Here is a 23,824-nt window from a genome sequence, read left to right as displayed (position 1 = left end):
CTATAGCTGACAAACCGATATCTTTTCAGGAACAAGAAATGGAAAAGCAGAAACTGTTGTTCCACCAGGCCCGGCTGGCAAACCGTGGAGTGGCCGAGATGGTTCTTCTGCATATCTCTGCATCCAAAGGTATCCCATCGGACATGGTGATGCGTACCTTGCAGTTGGGCATTGCCATCCTGCGTGGCGGTAACATCGATATCCAGATGGGCATGTTGAATCATCTGAAGGAAAAAAAGGATGTTGGTTTCTTCACCTCGATCGCTGGTCTGATGAACTCTTGCAGTGTCCTTGACCTGGACGCTTTCGAGCGTAACACCAAGGCCGAGGGTCTCGGCGTTGGTGCTGAAGGTGCAGCCGGTGAGAAGAACATGCACGATGCCGAGTTCACATGTGCTCTGTTCCGATTTATCCAACTGACTTGCGAAGGTCACAACTTGGACTGGCAAAACTATCTGAGAACGCAAGCCGGTAACACCACCACCGTTAACGTAGTTATCTGCACTGTCGATTATCTGCTGCGACTACAGGAATCCATCATGGACTTCTACTGGCACTATTCCAGCAAGGAACTAATCGACTCGGCTGGTAAAGCGAACTTCTTCAAGGCCATCGGAGTCGCCAGCCAGGTATTCAACACCCTCACTGAAGTCATTCAGGGTCCATGTACGCAGAATCAGCAAGCACTGGCTCATTCACGTCTGTGGGATGCCGTCGGAGGTTTCCTGTTCTTATTCTCGCACATGCAAGACAAGCTCTCGAAGCACTCAAGTCAAGTCGATCTGCTTAAGGAATTGCTGAACTTGCAAAAGGATATGATCACCATGATGCTGTCCATGCTTGAAGGTAACGTCGTAAATGGTACTATCGGTAAACAGATGGTGGACACCTTGGTCGAATCAGCTTCTAACGTTGAACTGATCCTCAAATACTTCGATATGTTCCTCAAGTTGAAAGATCTTACCTCGACGCCAAGCTTCATGGAAATCGATCCCAATGGTGACGGTTGGATTTTGCCGAAGGACTTCCGTGAGAAGATGGAGCAGCAAAAGAGCTACACACCTGAAGAGATTGACTTCCTGTTGGCTTGCTGCGAAACCAACCACGACGGAAAGATCGACTACATCGGTTTTGTTGATCGCTTCCACGAACCAGCAAAGGAAATCGGTTTTAACTTGGCTGTATTGTTGACCAATCTTTCGGAACACATGCCCAATGAACCTCGTCTGGCCCGTTTCTTAGAAACTGCCGGATCGGTTCTGAATTATTTCGAATCGTTCCTCGGTCGTATCGAAATTATGGGTTCTTCCAAGCGAATCGAACGAGTCTACTTCGAAATCAAGGAAGCCAACATAGAACAGTGGGAGAAGCCACAGATCAAGGAATCCAAGCGTGCCTTCTTCTACTCGATCGTTACTGAGGGTGGCGACAAGGAAAAGCTAGAGGCTTTCGTAAACTTCTGTGAAGATGCAATCTTTGAAATGACCCATGCTTCTGGATTAATGGCTAGTGACGAAGATGGCGGAAATGTGCGACGCGAAGCTGCTTTCACATACATCAGCGAAGAGGAAGAAGAACGTGCTGCTAGAGATCCGATCAAGCGAACCATCCAGGCCATCAAAGACGGTTTATCCTACTCGGTGTACATGATCTCACCATCGAACATCAAACACCAGATCGCAGTGCTGCAGTCAAAATCATTCCCGGAAATCATCGTCGGCTTCTTCAAGATGATCTTCTACGCTTTCTATTATTCAGGTTTCGGAGTATCGATCATCATCAAGTACTTGGTTAACATTCTCATGTCATTGATGCGTGGTTCGACTCAAGAAGAAGAGGAAGTGATCGTAGAAGTGGAACCGTCGTTACGAGCGTTACCACCGTTACCAACAGAGGAACCACCTAGTACAGTACAGGCGTTCGGCTTGGATATAAGCAAAGAGGAGAATGGACAGTACCGCGTGCAACCTCACGAGTCTCCCGCTTTAAGCCCATCTTCATCTGTAGAGGAGACTGGAGAGAGCAGTCCGGAAGATGGCGCTGGTGAACTGTCGGCAGAAGCGGCAAGCACTGAGCCACCGATGACTCTGGTTGATCTCTTAGGAGGTGAGGCAGCCAAACGAGCAGCGCAAGAGCGATCAGAAGCGCAGAAAGCCCAGGAAGCAACTTTGGCCAATATTGAAGCTGAACAGAAGAAGGCGTCCGCGGAGACGAAGGAACCAGCTGCTGTTACTCAGATCGATTTCTCAAAGTATACGAAGAAGGCTGTTAGCTTTTTGGCTAGAAATTTCTATAATTTGAAATATGTGGCTTTGGTCTTGGCGTTCGGCATCAACTTTATGCTGCTGTTCTACAAGGTAACGACACTTGGCGATGATGAGGCTTCGGAAGGATCTGGTGACGATATGATGGAATTGGCTTCAGGACTTGGCTCAGGATTGGCGGAAGCTGTTTTAGAAGGTGGAAGCGGCGGCGATGGTGGTAGTGGAGATGGAGGAGATGAAGGCGATGGGGAAGATCCTTTAGAGAAGGTCGAAGTGGATGAGGACTTCTTCTACATGGAACACGTCATGCGAGTAGCAGCTCTCATGCACAGTTTGGTCTCGCTCTGTATGTTGATCGCTTACTATCATCTCAAGGTTCCACTGGCTATTTTCAAACGCGAAAAGGAAATTGCTCGACGATTGGAATTTGACGGACTGTTTATTGCTGAACAACCAGAGGATGATGACATCAAGTCACACTGGGATAAATTGGTGATTTCAGCCAAAACGTTCCCTGTCAACTACTGGGACAAATTCGTCAAGAAGAAGGTCCGCCAGAAGTACAGCGAAACCTACGATTTCGATTCGATATCGAACCTTCTTGGAATGGAAAAGAACGCATTTGCCGCACAGGAGAGTAGCGAAGGTGGTGGATTCTTCCATTTTATAGCAAACATTGATTGGAGATACCAGATTTGGAAGGCCGGCGTCACTATTACGGACAATGCATTCCTGTATTCGTTATGGTACTTCATTTTCTCTGTCATGGGTAACTTCAACAATTTCTTCTTTGCTGCTCACTTGCTCGATGTGGCCGTTGGTTTCAAAACTCTGCGTACGATCTTGCAGTCCGTAACACACAACGGCAAACAGCTAGTATTGACGGTGATGCTGCTAACGATTATCGTCTACATCTACACAGTAATTGCGTTCAACTTCTTCAGGAAGTTCTACATCCAAGAGGACGACGATGGGGAAGAAGGAGATCGCAAGTGTCATGACATGGGTACCTGCTTTGTCTTCCATTTGTACAAGGGTGTACGAGCAGGTGGTGGTATTGGTGACGAAATTGGAGACCCGGACGGAGACGAATACGAAGTGTACCGTATTCTGTTCGATATCTCGTTCTTCTTCTTCGTCATCGTTATTCTGCTTGCCATCATCCAAGGTTTGATCATTGACGCTTTCGGTGAGCTTCGTGATCAATTGGAGTCGGTCAAGGAAGATATGGAGTCTAACTGCTTCATTTGCGGTATAGGCAAAGACTATTTCGATAAAGTGAGTATACGACAGATTCTTATCTGCAATACATTAAGTCATTGAAACTTTTCTTTATCTCAGGTACCCCATGGGTTTGACACGCACGTTGCCCAGGAGCATAACCTGGCGAACTACATGTTCTTCCTCATGCATTTAATCAACAAGCCGGACACAGAGTACACCGGTCAGGAGACGTACGTGTGGAACATGTACCAGCAAAGATGTTGGGACTTCTTCCCTGTGGGTGACTGCTTCAGGAAGCAATACGAAGACGAATTGAGCGGTGGAGGCAGTTAATTAGAGCTGAGTAACATCGACAAACCGAATAGCAAACCAAAGATTATAAACAAACGAACAGAAACCAAACAATCAATCAATGTAGAAACACCATTTTAAAGACATTTTTTCAAAGTTTCATCTAAAAATCAGAAGATCGTCTATTCCAAAGAAATCCGTTTTCCCTAAACCATCGAGATATGTCAATTTGTGCAAACTAAATCAAAAATTAGGAAAATCATAAAGCAATTTAATGACTAACCGACATCTCTATTATTCTAATTCTCCTATATTGAAAACTTGTTAGGAAGCGTTTAGCGGAAATTTCATTAAAAATCAATCAGTAGAGAGGACCTATTTAGTCCGACATCTTGTTCATTTCACAAGCACACACGAACGAGTAAACTTACAACTAGTCCATAGAACGAATTTGTTTTACGATTACATACCTACTGATGCGTATTTCTCTTTTTCGTTATTATTAAGTTTGTCTTTTTATACTTATTTTGAAACAAAAATGCGAGGAAAATTGTGACAAATTTAAACAAAAAACATTTACGCGAAATAAGCAGATAATATACACTATGATCACTTTTTATCTACTTGAAAAGATTCTATTAGGATTAATAAAACAAAACAGATCGATTACTTATGAGTAAATTCAATGCTTTTCAATTACATCACATTCCTACTTTGGGATAACATCTCACCATGGGTATCGCTGAAAATAAGTAGCTGATGGAGTATCAAGTACTTTTAATTCTAAATCTTAAGCTAGGCAAGATAGAATATTGATGTCTTCGACAAATTTCTTCAGTTCAATGGTAACGATTGGACAATGGGTAAATAAAACTTGGAAAACATCATCACACTCCATGGCCATCGAGTTGTGTCTCTAGGGAACCGATTAAGTGAACGTTTTGCAATGCAACTTCTCGAACGCCAGATCTGGTCATATATCGAACTGATATGATGTGCTGATGTGCTAGAATAAGGGCGTAAGTCGTATGATCGATTTCTCTTCATCGATCCTCTCTTCTGTGAATAAAGGTGACAAAATGCGGGTTTGTTAGCATTTTTGACGTTGGATAACGTCCTTCGGCATTTGGGGTATGGGGTACAATTTCAAAAAACGAAAAATTGAGCATGTAACGAAAAATGGTCAGGTTTTGACCGCTAATAACTCAGTCATTTGTCGATAGATCTATATAAATAAAAATGGAGTGGTGTTTGTATGTCACGAAATGGCTTTAGAACGGTCCAACGGATTGCCGCAAGATTTTCACTGTTACACTCCCCAAGGGATGTGACGTGTTCGTGCGAAGAAATAAATCAGAAAAGTCGCCGGATTTATCGGGAAAACGGGAGAAGACTAAAGGCCCAAACGCAATGATAGCGGAACGGCAACGGAATGCGGAACCGGTTCGCCAGCATGAACTATAATCAGCTTGTCGACTCAGTGTTGATCCAATTTCATTCGTTGTCAGCTCAGTCGAGATGTTGTGATACATGCTGGCGAACCGGTTCCGCATTCCGTTGCCGTTCCGCTATCATTGCGTTTGGGCCTTAAGGTGTAATTTGTATGGGGGATTTCTTGACGTTTTCCAACAGCCTACTTGATGGCAAAACGAAGTTTGCCGGGACCACTAGTTTTCAATATTTATACATCAATCGATCGGAAATTTATCTACGCGTCGATTCAAATAGAGGACAATATTGATTATTGGCAACAAACTATTGAAAAATCGTAAAATGTTGACCCCTTTCTTATCTAACCAATCACGTTCAAGCACATTTTTAGGTTCCGCTTCCCACTATAAAAGCACACCGGTCCTGCTTCTTCCCTCAGTCTTCTTTTTGCGGTCGGACTGTGAACACGGTCGGGCGAGTCATTTTCGCTTTGCGTTTGCTCCCGCCGTCACAGTTCAATTTGTGTCGTCGGAAGAGGAAGACGCAAGATTGATTTGCGGCGGCGATGACGGCGAACTACTGCCGCTCGGAAAAGCGTCCAAGCCGTCGTCATCGCCGCCGCAAATTTATCCGCGCTTGCAGATTTCGACTTTGAATTCAGCATCGGTGGTCAAGAAGCAAGCCCGCTAGGAACGAAATACCACAGGCCCTCTGAGTTGCTGATCCGAGGAGCTGCTGCTAATCGAGCGTCGGACTTGTGAAATCGCTCAAGATTTTAAGAGTCAGCATCGTTTGCAGATTTCGACTTATGTCCGGTAATCCACAACCCGTTGCTCTTGTGCGCCATCCACGTCACGTCATTTAGCTGGTTCGTCGTATACGCAAATCGGCGCTTTTTAGGGCCATCAAATGTGTTGAAAAGAGTTAAAAGAATAATATTTCCGACCTTATTACATCTTATATTTCTCAATCAATTGTGTACTCCTAGCACAGATCAATCAATCTCAATCAATTGTGTATTCCTAGCATTGCTCGATATCTTAGCCACTTTCGTCATGCAAAGGGAAACGCCCCTTTCGGTCTTCTTCTTACTCCTCTTTATTCTATCGGGTTCAGTCGAAGCCAACCAAGCTTCAATGAGCCCCGCGCACATCAGTCAATCGTCGACCAGCAATTGGAGAAGGACTCCTATCGGAATAAATTTTACACATTCGTCGCTGCCGCTGCTTCTGCTCTTGTTTATTCCCAACCCAAGCTAAATGCTGCGGGTTCCGCAAAATCGCTCATCAACCTTGAAAATTGCCGTCGGAGGAATGAGCAAACCAACGAAAACAAGGAAGCACAAAATTACCGACCGCATTTCGATTTAATCGTCTTCGGTAATCTTTTGGTGTGTTTCTGTCTAACAATGGATTGACAACCCAGTTCGATCGACGGTGACTAGCCCCAACCGTCCTTTTCAGGACGACCATTTCATTTTTGAAAGAGTTGTGAGAATTTTACACCGTGAAGAGCGACATTACTGATGATTGGATGTGATTGGTTCAGATTTTGGTCAGTAATTTGCATGCAATCATTTATCACGGCTTAATAATGCTCCTCGAGAATCACAGTGTCAAGAAATGAAATTCCCATTGTGCGCGCGCGGACAATCGTCGACAGTGTGTGCATGAGTCGGATAAATCGCGAACGGCACTTGAATTAAGAATCCATCACGGTTTGCCTCGCATTTAGTGATAATTGAATGATGCCGTTGTCGTCGTCGCATGCTAGAGCGATCAGTATCAACTTGGCGAACAAAGAGCTAAAACTTATCAGCAACAGCTTTGTTGACGTTTTGATTTGGTAAGAAATTGTCGATCGAATCGAAATACACACACAGAGAAGACTGCATAAATGTAACCGCCACCCGACCCGAGCGACGGGAACCTAGATAAAACGTTGTTTGCCATTTATCTCCGTTGAAAACTTATCATTCGAAATTACAATTGATAACTAAATATTAATTAATCAATTGTGGCCCTGTAAAGGGTTGTTGTTCGAAATTGTGCTTCAATGCAATTTAAGCGCCCTCGTCACGGATACGACGAGCCAGCTGGATGTTCTTCGGCATGATGGTGACACGCTTGGCGTGGGTCGCGCACGGGTTGGTATCCTCAAACAAACCGACTAGTTAGGCCACGCTCGCTTCCTGCAGGGCCATGACGGTCGTGCTCTGGAATCGCAGATCGGTCTTAAGGTGCCACGGAAGACCGTGTTATTTTTCTTATCTTTTGTCTCACTCTAACAATTATCATCAAAACTTTGCAGATGCAAATCTCTAGTTTTAGTGAACCGATTAAACTGAAAATTTAATGGGTTGTGCACTACATATATATAATGCTAGTGATACAGTTTTCGCATCGATTATTGAGTGGTACTTGAGATTAACTTTTCAAATGGAGAGGGTGATTAAAACACCGTCCCGTGGCCTTAATCAAGAAGTCCTGATCGATTTCACCGTCAGCAACAACGATTGCTGTGGCGCACAAGATTCGCAAACTCTGCACCTGTTATGATGTGGAGCTGGGCTTGTCAGATGATTATGGTGATATTTGCGCTGCCGAAATCACTATAATGAATTGTCGGGCACTACTGGTTTGCCTCTACATTTCTCCGGATACCACAATGAAGCAGAAGAAGTTCTTCATGGCGCGGAACTTCTTCGAGTATCAAAAGGAGCCCATGCCAATCATCGTGACAGGTAACTTCAACATCGATTTGAGCAAAGAGGAGAACACAGATTTAGCGGACTTCATGGACAAGAACCTCAACCTCAAACTGGCTTCGGAATCCACAAAAGCAACCAATCTTAGTGGATCATGAATGGACCTAACGTTCAACCGGTATATTTGTTTGGAGAGCAAAAGTTACCGCTTATGCTTCATCTTCCATCGACCGGTTCTATCGGTGTTGAAGTGTTAACCGAACCAACCAAATAATAACACTCAATGTCTACAATACATCAGAATTGAAATGCAACAAATAGTATGAAAATTGATTAGATTTTTTGTCAGTACCTTGAAATCTTCCATAAGTTCGTGACGGTCCTAAATCAGGAAATAGAAGAAGCTAACGTTATCCAACGTCAATTTGGCGGTTGTATCTCGGAAACAACCTCTTACTTTTTTTTTAAACATGGCCCGCAGTAAAGGCTTTCTTTACGCTGGATGGTGCATTCAATTAATTCATGGTTAATATTTCCCCAACTGGTCCATATCCTAGACCGTTGAAATATTTCAACCATTGAAAAACCGTAGTCGGCATATCGCTGTCTGTTTGAACGACCCAAACCCACCTCTGTTTTTCTCTCTCCGTTTGCACCTCGTTCGTTTGCATTCCACATTTTCCCCGACCAATGCTGACAACGTTCAGCAAAGAAAATTTTGTGAAATCCTTATTTACATCGAACGAAACCGGCTAAAATTGTGTTTTTCTGCAATGGTAAGTACCGCAATTTGGGTGTGCAGTCGAAGTTTGAAAGATTTTTCGCGAATTGGGGCGGTTTTCGCGAATTTAAAGTCGCTTGAAATGTGGATTTTTGCATCTAATGGCGTCGCAGATGTGACACACGGGCGTTTCGTGTGGGATTTGACAGTTGCCTGTCCTTGATTCCGATTGGAAGAAAATCCAGAGCAAAACAAAAGAGAATGCGTCTAGTTGAGGTGCTCGATTCTAATAAGAATTCTAGTTTGATAGAACAGGGCTGGTAGCAGGTCTCTTTTTAAAGATTTTAAGATGTCTACTTTTTAAAGTCTCTTTAGTTTTCATAATCTCTTTTTAGTCCAAAAGTAATTTTTTTTTTCGATAATCCTCTCCACCCCTTCAAGTTAGGCTATATTATATTAGGGGAATTCCTGGTATAATTTTTGTTACAAATAGTATACCCCCGTTAATTTGAACGGTACCTCATGTAAACTATCGAGGTTCATTTTTAATTTGAACATCTAGTCACCCTAGAAACGTGTTTCTGGTTACCACTTTCACTGTTTTGTTTTGATTATGCGTCACGTTCCACAGCGTTCCATTCCAATTCACTCCGTTCTATGAGCTAAATGACGTTTGAACCATTTTTAATCTGAACGATGTGCAAATTAGCGGGGTACAAATTAAAAAGTGTTCAGATTAAATGTGGTCAAACCAACGGGGGTACCCGGCAGGTACCTATTTTTAGGCCCTGGATAATACACTGAACACCAGATTTGGATCCGTGATTTATTCTGATAGAACATTGTTACTATTTATATTTCCAGATGCTCAGCGAAGGAGCGGTCGTCTTGGACGAACTGCACCATCAGATAGAGGAAACCATCCATTATTGCTACGTTTGCAATACGCCAGTTTCCAACACCACCAACAATCTCTGCCATCTGTTTCCGATCATGAGCGAAGATGAGGAAGCACTCAGTCCTGCCACTATTCTTGCAAATATGCTGCAGTTGGACATCACGCCGGAACTATCCCACTCACAAGCCATTTGCATCCAGTGCAATCTGCTGTGCAATGAGTACCAACAGCTGTTGGACCGATTGGATTCTATCAAGCTGCAGATCACTGTTAGCTACAATAGCACGGTGACTAAGCTGGCCGCAAGTTTAACCGCTAAAGAACTGGTGGAAGCTGAAGCCGAGGCACTAGACGATTGCAGCATGTCTCAAGATTTGGTGCTTCCAGACACGGATTCAGAAATGGTATGTTACACAATTTTGATTTTACAGGGTGTCTACTACTTGGAAAACCTGGATTTATCGAGTTTTTTTTTTCAACCTGGAAAGACTCTATATCATCGGAATTTTGTCCACAATCTAAGAAATTATTATGAAGTAGTAATACATGGTAAAATATATTAATTTTATGACACAAACTCTTTTCCATTCCATCCGTTATTTTGTTGTTTCGTGACTTTTATTTATGCAGCACATTCAGAATAGAACATGCTTAAACGCAGGACATTAAATTGCCAAAGTGATAAAGGCAAGTTCAATTCCTAGTTCTAGTTGAATATCGTTCATGAGCATATGAAACATAGGGTGATCAAAGTATTTTGGACAGACCGCTACGCGTATATAATTTGACCATTTACGGCAAAATCAAATGGAAGTGACCAAATTATATTTCGACATCAACTGTTAGGCCTTTTTCAGTGTCGTGTACTAGACTCGACTTGAAGCAATCCATCATATTCACACATTATATACCTATACATAGTTTAAATATATAATGAGTATGTGTTTAGCCGAGTAGACACCTTGCTTTTCTTTTTCCAAAATGACTAATTAGCGTTTTACAGATTGCTATTCCTCTGAGTGATCTAACGGCCGTTGTTCCGGTCTCGTCAAGCGTTGCGCTGGAATCAGACTCGGATGCACCCTCGGAAACGATAGTTCAACCGCTGCCCAAGCTTCATCTCATTCCTCGACAAATGGACAGCACGGAATCGATTACACCCACGTCGAAAAATAATTCACGTTCCATCATCAAAGTGTTGCAAAAACCGGTATCCGAAAGTTCATCGGCCACCATTACCAGCGATGCTATGAGCAACGACGTGGACATATGCGAGGTTCCTTCGACGGCCATCACGATGGAGCAGTTCTTTGACGGTGGCGACGGGAATATGGTGGAAATCATAACCGATGCCAATTCGACGGATTACATTTACGAAAATGTAATCGAAACGATCGGTGTCTCCGAAGACGATGACCCCAGCGATGACAACGGAAACGACGGAGTGTTGATTCTCAAAGGAAGGAAGCCATCGACCGCGGTGTCCGTGGCGACGATGGACGACGGTAGTCAGCACATCGAAAGTGGTCTATCCGAAAAGAGTGCGGAGTTTACGATGTCCGATCAAGCCTTCGGGCAGGAAGCGGACCCCGACAGTGCACAGATATTGATAGCCGCAGCCAACGAGAGCTTGAACCGGATGAAGGCCAAACTGGAATCGGTAAGTCGCGGATTTTGAAATATCGGTTTTACTATTTATTGTAACAAGATTTCGAGTCCGAACCAAGCTTTCAGATCTGACTGTGATCTCCAAAATTGTTGGTATATATTTTGGCGACTATTGCTTGGTGTTTACCCGCGGGTAGATCACGTGGTGCATTGCGGGGTAAGATCTACCAATCTGAGCAATAGTCTCATCTTGTTCAACGGCTTAGGGTAATAATATTATAATTATATTTTTTTTAATTAAATATAATACATATTATGTTCTGGTGATTCAAGGATTCGCGGTACAAAGCAGGGCTGCCAGATGTACAGATTTCTCTGTATTACACAGATATTTTTATGCTGACACAGATTTAATTTGTATGGAACACAGATTTTCTATCAACATTTTTTGTATGGACACAGATATTTTTGTATGGGTCACAGGTTTTTTAACCTCGTGGGTACAGATTTTCTATCAAATCATCTGGCACCTCTGGTACAAAGTCCTTGTTACTGACTACAGAAATTGGATCTATTTTACCTAGCACATAGGGTATTTCGCCAATTGTTGAACGGTCAAAATGCTCGCTAAAGCTAAGTATGCTGTTTTGCTCATGAAAAGTAAAGAAATTCCTTGACTGAATACGTCATGAATTTCCTACAGAGAGCCCCGTTTGAAATGACATTTCTTCTCAACTGCGTACTGTGATCAGAAAAATGTGATTTTCTGGACCATTTCTGTAAAGAAATTTTCCACGCATCGAGATAAGTGATTCCTTTTCTTGTCAGTAGCAAACCAGCCTTAATTGTTGAACATGTTATAAGGAATACATGGCTTGTTCAACAATAGGCGAATTACCATAGTTGTTGTCTAAATAATTTGCTAGATTCAACAAAAAAAAATATCAAACGATATCGTGGAAAGTAGATATGTAAGTTGAAATTTATAGCGAATTTTTCGAATTAATGCTAACTGAGATAGTGCAGAATCATGTTTGGTAATGACTTCATTACAAAACTAAAGTGAAGCTGATCGTAAAAGCTAAATTTCCAAGGCTTTCTTTCTAATCCATCATCTTCTAGGAATCGGCTGCAATCCATATAATTCTATCTACTGTTATATCTTAGAATACTATGTGAATTTTATAAGTCTAAAACAGTCCTATAAATCGTTCCGATTGCTGTAACCGACCTTTCAGATCACTTCCAGCAATATAACTCAATCTTCCGATGTCCATCACAAGTTCAAGTTCAAAAAAGAAATTGGTACTTACACCAAAAGCAGCAACAACCGCGCCATGAGCTAAAATCCCCAGAGGGTGCCTTCCGGAGCTTCTTCAGCACCTCTCCTGGGCGAGGGCGAAACTCGAAGCTTCACCCGTACGTACCCCTAGGAAGAAGCGGCCGTCGTCTGCCGGGTGCTCTTGTTCGATCCCAGGGAGCGAGGCTTCGGCTGCAGGTTGGTTCCGATGTAGACCACCAACATCGCCAGCAGCAACCAAATCGGAATCATCATCGCGTACAGCGGAATGTTGTTGTACTCCAGCTTGAGACAGATGGCAATCTGGGACAGGATCTTCAGCAGTATTCCGGCCACGTAGTATTCGTAGTGCCGGAACGAGATCAACCGGTTGGCGTGCTGTCGCTGGATAATCTCGATGACTACCCAGGTGATCAGGATAGTGTCGTACAGCCAGAGTGGTATGAAAACAATGAACCAGTTCCAGTTGATGCGGCTTTCCAGTCGAAGGCAGAGCAGAATCAGAAACACCAAGATGATGAACCAGGTGAAGAGCGCTCGCTGCACGAAACCCATCTTTGCTTGGATTGGTTGTTTCCTAAGTGGGGAGAGCATGAGTTGTGAAAATGTTCTTTAAACTTCATTTTAACTACTCACCACTATTGGTGTACTTATATATGGAATGCACCACAAATTTTACTAGAATTCTATCGATTTATCTGCATTTCTTTGCGGAAAATTTACGAATCGCCGCAAATTGTTGATGTTTACGTTTTCTAAACGAGAAAATCTGAATCTGGATCAAAAAACTGTCAAACGAATCCAATAAGAATTATTTTCAAGGTTGGCAACGTTTCTCGTGAAATATTTCCATTTGTCGGCACAATCGAAGGTGATAAATTTCGTCGAATGTCGAATGTCATTGGGGCGCGAAATTACACGCGCGGGTTTTCTTTTCGCGCGCACTTGGCTCATAAGGGTTCATTCATTTATTTCATAACGCCGAAAATAACCATTGTTGACACCCACCCACCCCCTCGTAACGTTTTTTGTATGATTAGTCTACAAATTTTGTATGAGCCGTAACATCATGAAGACACCCACCCACCCCCTTCAGCGTTATGAAATTTGTGAATGAGCCCTAAGTATTTTTTTTTAACAACACATGACCGTATAATAGACAAGTAAAAAAAAACGCAATAAGGCCGGAACAAATCTTAAAATCTTCTTTTGTCACCTTCCATTAAAATGTGTCGTGCGGGGGGACAATAATTAATAAATTGAAAATTCAGTTAAATTTATAGTTTTTTTCATTCTCATATGCTGCAAAACCATGTTTCTGCCGCATAAAACCGTCAAATCAAAATGTTTTGAACAATATTTTTTCCTTTTTTTTATTTTTCATAACATTAATCAATAACATTTTTCATAATTCGATTGTTCATAACAATAATCTTCAAGTTTTTTTTTCCTTTTTTTTTCGAGTTTTGATGAGAGAAAATATTAAACTTTCAAATTGTATTTTAGCTATTTGCAATTTTAGAAACACTGCAAAAATGTTGCACTTGGATGCAACTGCGTTTTTCATATGAATTAAAACAAACAAACGAATTTTGCGGGTTTTCCTGAATTTCACGGCTTCCGCGAAATCGTGATTTTCTATTGTCCCTAGTTGTACGTGTCCTGAAAAGCAGTTTTGATGGCACTCTTTCTATTTACGGCTTTATACTTATATTTTGCCCATTAATATGGTTATATTCTTTAATGAAAAAATAGAACGTTTACACCAGTGTTGCGATGGATCTTCTTCGTGAACAATGATCGACGCATCTTCGCGATCCAACATTCGCCAAAATTCATTTTTCATTTTTGAGTCACGAAGAGCATCGCAAAAAGCGAACTGATGCAACGCCGAAGAAGCAAAACGAACACACTGATAAGTGGTTCGCGAAGCCTTTCCACTCGTAGGATTCATTTATCCACGCGCTGTTCATTCTGGTGATTCATTGCAAGGTTGCTTCTTCTCGTAAAGTCAAGCAAACACTCCACGCTAAGCCAGCTCCACGCAGCGCATGTATTAAAACTACACAGAATGAGGCAACCAATGCAGAACTGGCTGACTGAGTGAAAATTCTGTGTAGGTCGCACTCATTCCGTGAGTTGCCGACGTGTTGGCCTTCGGTTGTGCGGGGATCGATGGAAACGGAACTGTCAATGATCTCCCGCGCGGCAGCAAACAGTTGACCGTTGGTAAGATGGGGAGTTTTCTAATATGTTTTCTAGCGAAAAGCCGGAGGATGGTCGCAAATGCGAAAGTTTTTTCCCCATTTGCTTCCACTTCGGCTATTTAAATGAAAAATCTCTAAGGCTGTGAACCGTTTCACCAGTTCGTTTAACTTTTAGTTAAAATTTGACAGCTCGATAGTTATTTCCCCTCCGGTAAAAAATAACCCTGCTCTGGAGCATGGTTAAACTTGACAGTTCGAAAGTTAATTTTTGCTCCCGTGAATTTGAGACATTGTTCTGAAATAACTACTCGACTGTCAAAGCTCAAATGGGTCGACTGCGATGTTCAATTTAACCATTTGAAGGGAAAATAACTATTGAAATGTCAAATTTAAACTAATAGTTAAACGAACTGGTGAAACGGTTCACAGCCTAAAAAACTTTAAAATTGGAACTGAATTCCGCATTCCAAGCGTTCCTCCTCTGTGCTCATTTCACTCATTCAGTATTGTTTACCACCGTTTGCACAAAACTGTGTACAGCCCCTTTGTACAGAATCTGTGCTGCTCGAAAAGAGGCCAATTTTGTGCGCTCGGCACACATTTTTGAGTGGTGCAAGTTTAGCGTGATTGTTGCGAGCCCGTTTGAAGATGATCGAAATGAATATTTTCCTGCTCTTCGCGAAGAACAGGCAGCGTGGATCGTAACGTTCACATTACCGAGCGATGGAAAATCACCCGATGATACCGTCGGGAGAAACAGCGATCCGAAAATGGAACACGAACGAATGAAGCGCCCGAACGGTTGTTAGTGTTTATTCGCAGATTCTGTTTTGATGCCTACGAAAATTCATCGTGCTTCACGTTTCCGATCGCTGTTCAGCAACATTGGTTTACACGAATACAATGAAGACGAGAACAATGACTTTTGATATGCAGCTTGTGGATGACAAGGGTAGAGGGCGGCTGTCAAATGGGAGTAAAATTGAAATGCGTCCAGAACCAATTTTAAGGCTTAACACGGAAAAGTAAAAATTATTATTCGCAAAATTAGGGTTTATTCACAAATTTCATAACGCCAAAAATGGCCATTTTCGACACCCACCCACCCCCTCGTAACGCTTTTTGTATGAATATTTTACAAATTTTGTATGAGCCGTAACACCACGAGGACACCCACCCACCCCCTTTAGCGTTATGAAATTTGTGAATGGGCCCTTACAGGTAATCAATGCGCTTGAAAGATATTGTTTGCAAGCAGTTATTTGCTACGTGCTACTGCAGTGCGCTATTGGCAATTTGATCAGCAAATTCTGCAAAATTCTCAAATTGGATGTTTTCGATAAAATTGATAACGCCTTCACCATTGTTTGATCGTAATTTTGTATGGTTGTTTACATTTTAGAATCAGCAACACGTTGGGGTAGCAGTAAAGAACCGCCAGTACCTCCCTTGGTGGATGATGATCACGCTTTCAATATTTGTGCATCCAGAAGAAGGACTAGGAAACCATGTATTCAAATAAATTTTAAGATCCAATTGTTGAATTGATTTTACAAATTGATTGTTCATTGCAAGTTTGTATAAATTATAATTCATTGAAATCACTAAAATATTCTTTTTCCATGGCTACATTGTCACAGTGGAAGTGGCGTAAACTTGATTCTAAAAGAAATACGTTCAATAAAAATCCCGCACCTATTAGCATTAACGAACAAATTTAGGACTTATAATTCAATAACTTTTGTTATCTCATCTAAATCTAAAAAAACAAAAAAAAAAAACAATAAAAACCTACACTGAAACAAAGACATTTTATTTATTTCCCCCCTCTTACTTTTTGAAAAATTCGAGGGGGGGGGGGTGACAAAAGTAAAAATTCAAGTTTGTTCCGGCCTAATGGAAATGTATTGTTGAAAACGACGGTTAAACATGTTTGGAAATGATTTTGAAGGACAAGCTATTACGCAGGAATTTGCGTACATGAACTTGAGATACAATATCGAGAGAAATTCGCGATAAGGGCCTATCTGACAAATGAGAAAATAACCAATGAAATTTTCATGTGCAATTTTTAATCCCAATTGGAGAAAATATACTCAAACTTTAACCACAGACAATAAACAAGCCTTGTTTATTTTTTGTTTGCAGTATCGCCGTTTACTCTCGCCGTGTTTTAATTTCGATTTCAGATGCGCCCATCACTTTGATAAACAAAAACACAGGCGTAATCAATACAGTGTGTGGTTTTGCATGAGGTGAAGTTTCGTCTTCTACAAATTTGCGTTTTTAGAATAGTTAAATTAGCGATAGGGGAAAAGTTCAAGTGCAGTGAATAGACAATCAAACTACAATGTCAACGCTATAGTTTCTTAAATTGTGTACATTTTGTCAGTTTCGCCTAATTCGCGAATCTTTCTAGATATGTTTGAAGTATCACTGCACAGTGGTTCGATCTAGGGGGTATATACTACAACATGGAATAACATCAATGCTAAGAGCTTTTTATTGAACAAACATCAACCAATAAGATGTTTATAAACCATAACTTTTTTAAATATTGAAATCATCATGATGTCTGCCGACTCATAAAATAACAATTAAAAAAAAACATTTGTTGTGTGGCAGAAAATTTCCTTACAATCCCGTGAAATTCCTGAAAACAAAAATTAACTGGTGGAATGGCACAAATTTTTTCGATTTACTACAACGCGCCACAATTACGGCATCATAATTGGCTATCTAATATTTTACTCCATTCAATTTTCAGAATGATTTCAGACGCATCTCAATCAAAAATTGAAATTTCCCACGTATATTGTAATTATCAACCCAAAACGGCGACAATAAAAATTGATTCCATCCAGTTAAATCTTGCTGGTCTTGTCTGGGATGGTTTAAAATCAATTGGTGATTATTCCGAACAATATAATTATTCATAAACGCTTTTGATCTTAAGAATCCTTGCACAAAGTCCTTCGCTGGCTAAAATATTCCAAAATCAAATAACTGAACTAAGACAAATAGGTTTTTTGGGGAGCCTTGACTTAAACTTAATGCACGCAATTGATTTTACTAAATTCGTGCCGTTATGTATCTAACTATGTTTTTATTGGAATGAATTGTTATGATAAAGCCCGTCATCTTTGATCGGTTGTACTGATGTAGAAAACGGTAAGTGAAGTGCCTAAAAAATGAAAGCTTTTTTTGTGTAGCTCAACGGTTGTGTGCAGCATAGTTTTCCCACTTGAACGGGAAGTTCTGGCAAGCATGGGAAAAATATGCTATATACGGTAGTCTGATAATTCTATGAGAGGAATATTTGCCATTTTTGTTTTTGCGTTCTAATAAACTCATAATTCACTACATAATTATCATTATCAACATAATGATATTGATAACCATACGCAGACTGCAATAACATGCATCAGTCAGTTGAGATTTAAGAAGGATTTAACATGACTTAGTGAAGACTTAGAAGTTTTATTTATGTCTTTATAAGACAAGCAAGATGAGGTTTTAAGTAAAAGTTTCAATAGACACTACACAGCTCCTTCAGAAATTGTATTACATATTATCAACAAATTTGGCCGACAAATAAGTTTGAAGCTTTTATCTACAAAGCATTTTCAAGTGGGTTTCACCAAAAAGAATGTTTAGCATTTTTCAATACTTTATTAAATCTGTTAGGAATGAATGCATCTCTAATAAAACCTCCATAAATAACATCTAAGATCAAAAAGCACTGAAATTGTTACTTAAGATTAGTGGTACACCTAAGGTAAAACAGCTAAAATATGCCGATAAAATCATAATATTTGTGATTTTAACGAATCAGACGATAGATTTTAATTCCTACTATCATTCAAATGTATAAAAAATACGATTCATTAAAATGTGTACACCAATGATAGGAACACCTAGTGGAGTGTTTTTAGCATGGTTCCTTTAATGGTACAATCCATTGATTTCTTATGATGCCCTCCTCTTTTGGTGCGGATGCACTACTGTAGGCGAAAAGGAGCAAAACTGTTTAAAGAAAAATGAATAAACTTAATTTGAACGATATGGTGGTAATAACCCAAGTAACATTTTTAGCTTCTTTACATACTAGAAGCATATCGTTAAAATCCATTTTAGAACTTATTAGTCATAACAACTCTAGAAAACCTTCAATAACACTCCGTTAAACCCGAAAAGGCCCACACTAAAGGAGGTTGTCAACACTATTCATTAAAACCTTGTAATGTACTATTAAACAAACATAAGAACTATTGTGTAGTCTTATTGAGCACAACTTTGCGATATCCTGAAACACGGAATAAAAACAATGTTGAGAGCTTCTCAGTTGAATTTGTTGTTGTGCTAAATGGATTGGCTATAAACCACGTCGGCTGGGTTTGATGAATTTGGTCGACTAGTGGCATTAGAAACCACCCTCATGGTCTTGCTGAGCTGCGTATACACCGATACTATTATTTGGGCTAACCGTTTAGTGATCGTCCATATACTACGTGGTCACTTAATAATACCACGATGCGGGAGGGGGTGAGCACGTGGTCGAAAGACAGGGCTATACAGAATTCGGTTCCGTTATATATCATCGTATTCATCTTTTCTCCGATATTACATAGGTAGCAAGTGTCCGCTTCGCAGCATAGCTTCCTTATGAGCACTACATATCACAGTTATATAAACTGATAGTTTTTGAACCCGCGTTCTCGGCTATGACTATGTGGGCCCTATTGTCTTGTTATGTCAAATTCTGAACTCATTCATCAACACAAGTTATCTGCCAATAAATGAGTCAATATATATTTAATATTACTTATGAGGAAATCAATCCAAAAAAGTATATATTGAACAAATCAAATACATTCAATCTTCCACAGCTCTTCATCAAAACCAACAACAATTATTACTGCGCCCTGTGCAGTGCCAACGGAGGCCCTTCTACAGCTCACAATGTGAAAACCGTTGCCATTCATCTGAAGAACGATCACAACGAGAAGATCCTAATCTGCGAGCACTGCGATGCTGTATTCCGCCGGCGGACAGAATACAATCAGCATTTGGATCAGCACGTGGCCCAGGAACTGACTGACTTCCGGTGTGACGTTTGTCAAACGAAATTCAACAACATTCGAGCGCTTCGGATGCACCGGAAGAATCACGTCGCCACGCCCAAAGTGTGGTCATGTGAGGTGTGTCAGAAAAAGTACAGCTCCAAGAATTTGCTGGATGAGCATATGAATATGCATTCGGGTAAACGACCGTTCAAGTGCTCTCTATGTCCGAAGGTAAGTGTAACTTGAAGTTATCTGTCCTTTTATGTAAGATACCGCGGGGCAAGTGGAAAATTAACTATATATTTCTTTTAATTTTAAACACAATTTAAATTAAGGGAAGATTCAAATATGGCGTCCATTGTTTTCAGGATTTCAAGACCTCCTCTGTCACGCTTTTACCAATACCTTATACACGCACTGTCACACTTCCATAGACACCCGTCCTCCCATAAATGATGGACGTCATTTTTGAATTATCACTCAGATTTGGTAGTGGTGAATCTAAAAATATTACGATTATCCTTACTCACTTGCCCCACGGTACCTTAATAAGGTAATAATATGCAAATATCCAAAATTTCAATTTCCAGGACTTCGCTTCCAAGTACACCCTCACGGCTCACATGAAAATCCACCAGGATCGTGAGCGCTTGTATAGTTGCAAGGAGTGCGGCAAAGGATTCTACAGTCAGAACAATCTCATCCAACACGAGAAGATTCATTCCGGCGTTAGGGACTATCGATGTCCGGATTGTGGGAAAACGTTCATGTCCCAGCACAATCTGGATATCCACAAAATCGTTCACCTCAACTACAAGCCCTTTATATGTCGGACGTGTGGCAAAGGGTTCGCTCGAAAAGCGGAAATCAAAGATCACGAACGAACTCATACCGGAGAACGACCGTTCGTGTGCGACATATGTGATGCCAGCTTTTCTCAACGATCAAATCTACAATCGCATAAACGGGCCACACATTTCAACGACAAACGATACAAGTGCGATATCTGCAGTAGGTGCTTCAAGCGGCGCCGTTTGCTGGACTATCACATAAAAGCGTGTCACACAGGCGAACGTCCGTACAAATGCGACGTCTGTTCGGCGACTTTTGTGTATCCGGAGCACTTTAAGAAGCATCAGAAGATTCATACCGGGTCGAAGCCATTCGCCTGCGAAGTGTGCAGCAAAACGTTCAACAGTCGAGACAACCGAAATGCTCATCGGTTCGTGCACAGCGACAAAAAGCCGTACGAATGTGTTACCTGCGGGGCGGGATTCATGCGCAAACCGCAACTGTACTCCCACATGCAACAGCGGGGCCACCTGAACGATACCATCGTGGTTAACCAGCCGAGGATAACCAGTGAAGATATGCTGGAATTCGATACGACCACTGACTCGATTGGCGATCCGGTTGAGTTTGAATCGAAGGACGGCATCATACTGGAGGAAGACATCGACGGGACACACATTCTGATGCGGGATGAGGTGAGTTCTTTTTAGTACTTTTTTCTAACATTTGATTCAAAGATTACTCCTCCAGTTCATCCAAACAATTTATCAAATGTTTTCTCGAGTAAAATGTTTATGGCTTTTTCAAAAGTTCATTTAGGTTTCACACAAGCTAAGACTACAGTTATGGACCGATGCACGAGTTCACTATCTGCCGTAATATTTACGTGGCCATGGCAACGAGTGAATTCGGCACCACTCAAACGTCAAGTTAGTGAACTCGTGCATTGATTCATGGACCGATGCACGAGTTCACTAATTTGATATTTGAGCGGTGCCGAATTCACGGGTTTCCATGGTCACATAAATAACATGGCACCACTTGAACGTCAAATAGTGAACTCGTGCATAGATCCATGGACCCATGCACGAGTTCACTTATTTGACGTTTGAGCGGTGCCAAATTCACTGGTTACCATGGCCACATAAAGAACACGGCACCGCTCAAATGTCAAATAGTGAACTCGTGCATGGGTCCATGTTACACTTAAATGAAAAATTATTCACAATTATTTCGACTAGACAGTATAATAGTAGTGACACTACTATTTCAAACAAATTTTTATGGTTTTGCTGATTTTGACCAACCCCGTATTACATTATAATCCATGACCAAATCCAATTTTCTCTTACAGTACTACATCGAGGAAGAAGACATCGAAGAAGAGGAAGAAGAACTTGATGAACAGGACCACGTGAACTCAGAAGTAGCTGGTCCTAGCGATCAGATGGTCACCAACGCGCTTCAACTGGCCGACGCGACAGAGCTTTCCGAGTCGACTGCCTTGCTGGCGTCCAGCGCAGGTTTCATCGAAGAATCGGATATCATCAGTCACGACGGTGATGATGAGGAGGGTATGCAGATGATGAAGCTGAAAATAACAAATCCAAACGGAACGGACGGAATAACCTGGGTGAATTTTGTTTCGGAATAAAAAAAAAAGTAGCGATCGTGGGAATCGAAAACAGGTTGAATTACAACCAAAGATAGTGCTAATCGGAATTTATGTTCTTTGCAGAAATGGCGAGAATAAAGTGTACATATACCAATGCAGAATAAATTTTGCATGATAAATTATTTTATCCGAATGACATAGATCGCGATTGGTAGAAGGTTCTTTCGTGTTTGGAAACATCATCTTGGTCGCATTTCTCGTTATATTTTTTCACGTTCATCATGCTAGATTTGATTCATTTTTATGGATCACTAGTGGTCCCGGCAAACTTCGTCTTGCCATCAAGTAGGCTGTTGAAAAACGCCATGGAACGCCCCGTGCAAAATGGAAGTTCCGTTCACTCCTGTTTTTTTTTTCAACTTTCCCGTTAAATATCATTTGCTTTTTATATACACAAACACGTCGGAACACTTCAGGAACATAACTATGGAAGAATTTTCAAAATCCGTTAGCCCGTTCTCAAGCCATTTCGTGACATACAAACATCATTCCATTTTTATTTATATATATATATATATATATATATATATATATATATATATATATATATATATATATATATATATATATATATATATATATATATATATATATATATATATATATATATATATATATAAGATGATCATCGTTTTGATCTTCATGAAGGCTCAAGCATTTCGGTTGGAGTTTTAATTGTTTGAATTAAAACATGCCAACTTACTATAGCTCAAATGTTTTGTTTTTAGGACGACTTTTTGATTTTTTGTTATAGGGTACCGTGATCTGCTCTAATGCCGTGTGTTGCCTAATATCGTGTATTTGGGAATTATGTGGATTTTTAGCATATTTTATTATTTATTTTTCTAAATGATTGTTACAAACGTTAGCATATAAAGTAGTCTTTAGAAAGCCGTGACAATTTTTCACTAAAGTTGGAAACACATGTTACGTTTGAAATATGTTTAGCTTAGCTTAGCTTAGCTTAGACTGACTACACATATCAATGGTTGCTATTCCGTGATTGACCGAAGTCAGTGAAAATGCACAAAGAATCAACTAGAAGTTCGGCTGGGATTGGCCATAATCTTCTTCAGTGTGCATAATTCAGTGCCTCTATTTATACATGGTCAATAACGGCGCCGGCCACGTCCTTGCAGTCAGGTGGGATCGAGGGAAGGAATGTTAGTGTGTAATCTTTGCTATTTGGAGACCGTGTTTGCCTCTGCATCTCCACAAAGGTTACTGGGAGGGATTTTTGTTAATGGGAAGGATCGTTGGGTCACAGGATTCACTTTGATAAGCGATTAGACCATGAGAAATAATTATTTGTGAGATATAAACATGCTTATATGTAAATATAATATTTTCATTTGATATGAACAACATCTATGTAGAGAAAAAATATGCCGACACTTGATGTGACGAACGTTTCAAAGTTTGTTGAATAAAGTGAACCTTTTGGAAGTCTACACTTGAAGTGTCGAACCATTCAAAGTTTTTTTTTAATTACAAAAATAAAGGTAAAAAGAAGAAAGTGTTTTGAATAAAAAAAAATTAGACATAAATAATTTATGAATCAGAGTTTATGTCGACACTCACAGTGACGAACCATTCATATTTTTTTGAAAAATTATATTTACGTCTCACCGTTGTAACGA

General features: G+C 40.7%; 3 protein-coding genes across 21 annotated transcripts in view; 2 read left to right on the top strand and 1 right to left on the bottom strand.

Annotated features, from left to right (window-relative positions):
- Positions 1-4,460, top strand: part of LOC5579122 (ryanodine receptor) — a 134,689-nt gene extending 130,229 nt beyond the window's left edge. For 18 of the 19 annotated variants that reach the window (XM_021851821.1, XM_021851820.1, XM_021851822.1 and 15 more), the window contains 2 exons: positions 30-3,542; positions 3,606-4,448. In XM_021851821.1, the coding sequence (XP_021707513.1) occupies positions 30-3,542; positions 3,606-3,821 (3,729 nt within the window). In that variant the 3' untranslated portion in view covers positions 3,822-4,448. Of the gene's footprint in view, positions 1-29; positions 3,543-3,605 lie in introns of all 19 variants that reach the window. The other variant, XM_021851815.1, reaches the window with a different exon arrangement.
- Positions 4,461-8,548: 4,088 nt separating this feature from the next.
- On the top strand, positions 8,549-22,289 carry LOC5579120 (zinc finger protein 711). Its single transcript, XM_021849294.1, has 6 exons — positions 8,549-8,693; positions 9,503-9,940; positions 10,540-11,196; positions 19,541-19,948; positions 20,308-21,204; positions 21,864-22,289. Exons 1-6 carry the CDS (start codon positions 8,691-8,693, stop codon positions 22,161-22,163), a joined length of 2,703 nt encoding a protein of 900 aa, XP_021704986.1. The 5' UTR covers positions 8,549-8,690; the 3' UTR covers positions 22,164-22,289.
- On the bottom strand, positions 12,270-13,393 carry LOC5579121 (transmembrane protein 60). The gene is made up of 2 exons (XM_021849296.1): positions 13,081-13,393; positions 12,270-13,021 (listed from the first exon to the last, which is right to left on the bottom strand). Exon 2 carries the CDS (start codon positions 12,997-12,999, stop codon positions 12,574-12,576), a length of 426 nt encoding a protein of 141 aa, XP_021704988.1. The 5' UTR covers positions 13,000-13,021; positions 13,081-13,393; the 3' UTR covers positions 12,270-12,573.
- Positions 22,290-23,824: the final 1,535 nt, after the last annotated feature.

This window comes from Aedes aegypti, chromosome 3, assembly GCF_002204515.2.
Source record: "Aedes aegypti strain LVP_AGWG chromosome 3, AaegL5.0 Primary Assembly, whole genome shotgun sequence".
Classification (NCBI taxonomy): domain Eukaryota; kingdom Metazoa; phylum Arthropoda; class Insecta; order Diptera; family Culicidae; genus Aedes; species Aedes aegypti.
Note: the sequence above shows the minus strand (reverse complement) of the source record. Positions and strands in the feature narration are given on the sequence as shown.

Bases quoted from the DNA above. Each gene is read 5' to 3' on its own strand.
- LOC5579121 (XM_021849296.1), bottom strand. From the start codon at position 12,999: ATGGGTTTCGTGCAGCGAGCGCTCTTCACCTGGTTCATCATCTTGGTG.
- LOC5579120 (XM_021849294.1), top strand. The intron at 11,197-19,540 runs GTAAGTCGCGGA...AATCTTCCACAG, and splicing joins TGAAGGCCAAACTGGAATCG to CTCTTCATCAAAACCAACAA. The intron at 21,205-21,863 runs GTGAGTTCTTTT...TTTCTCTTACAG, and splicing joins ACATTCTGATGCGGGATGAG to TACTACATCGAGGAAGAAGA.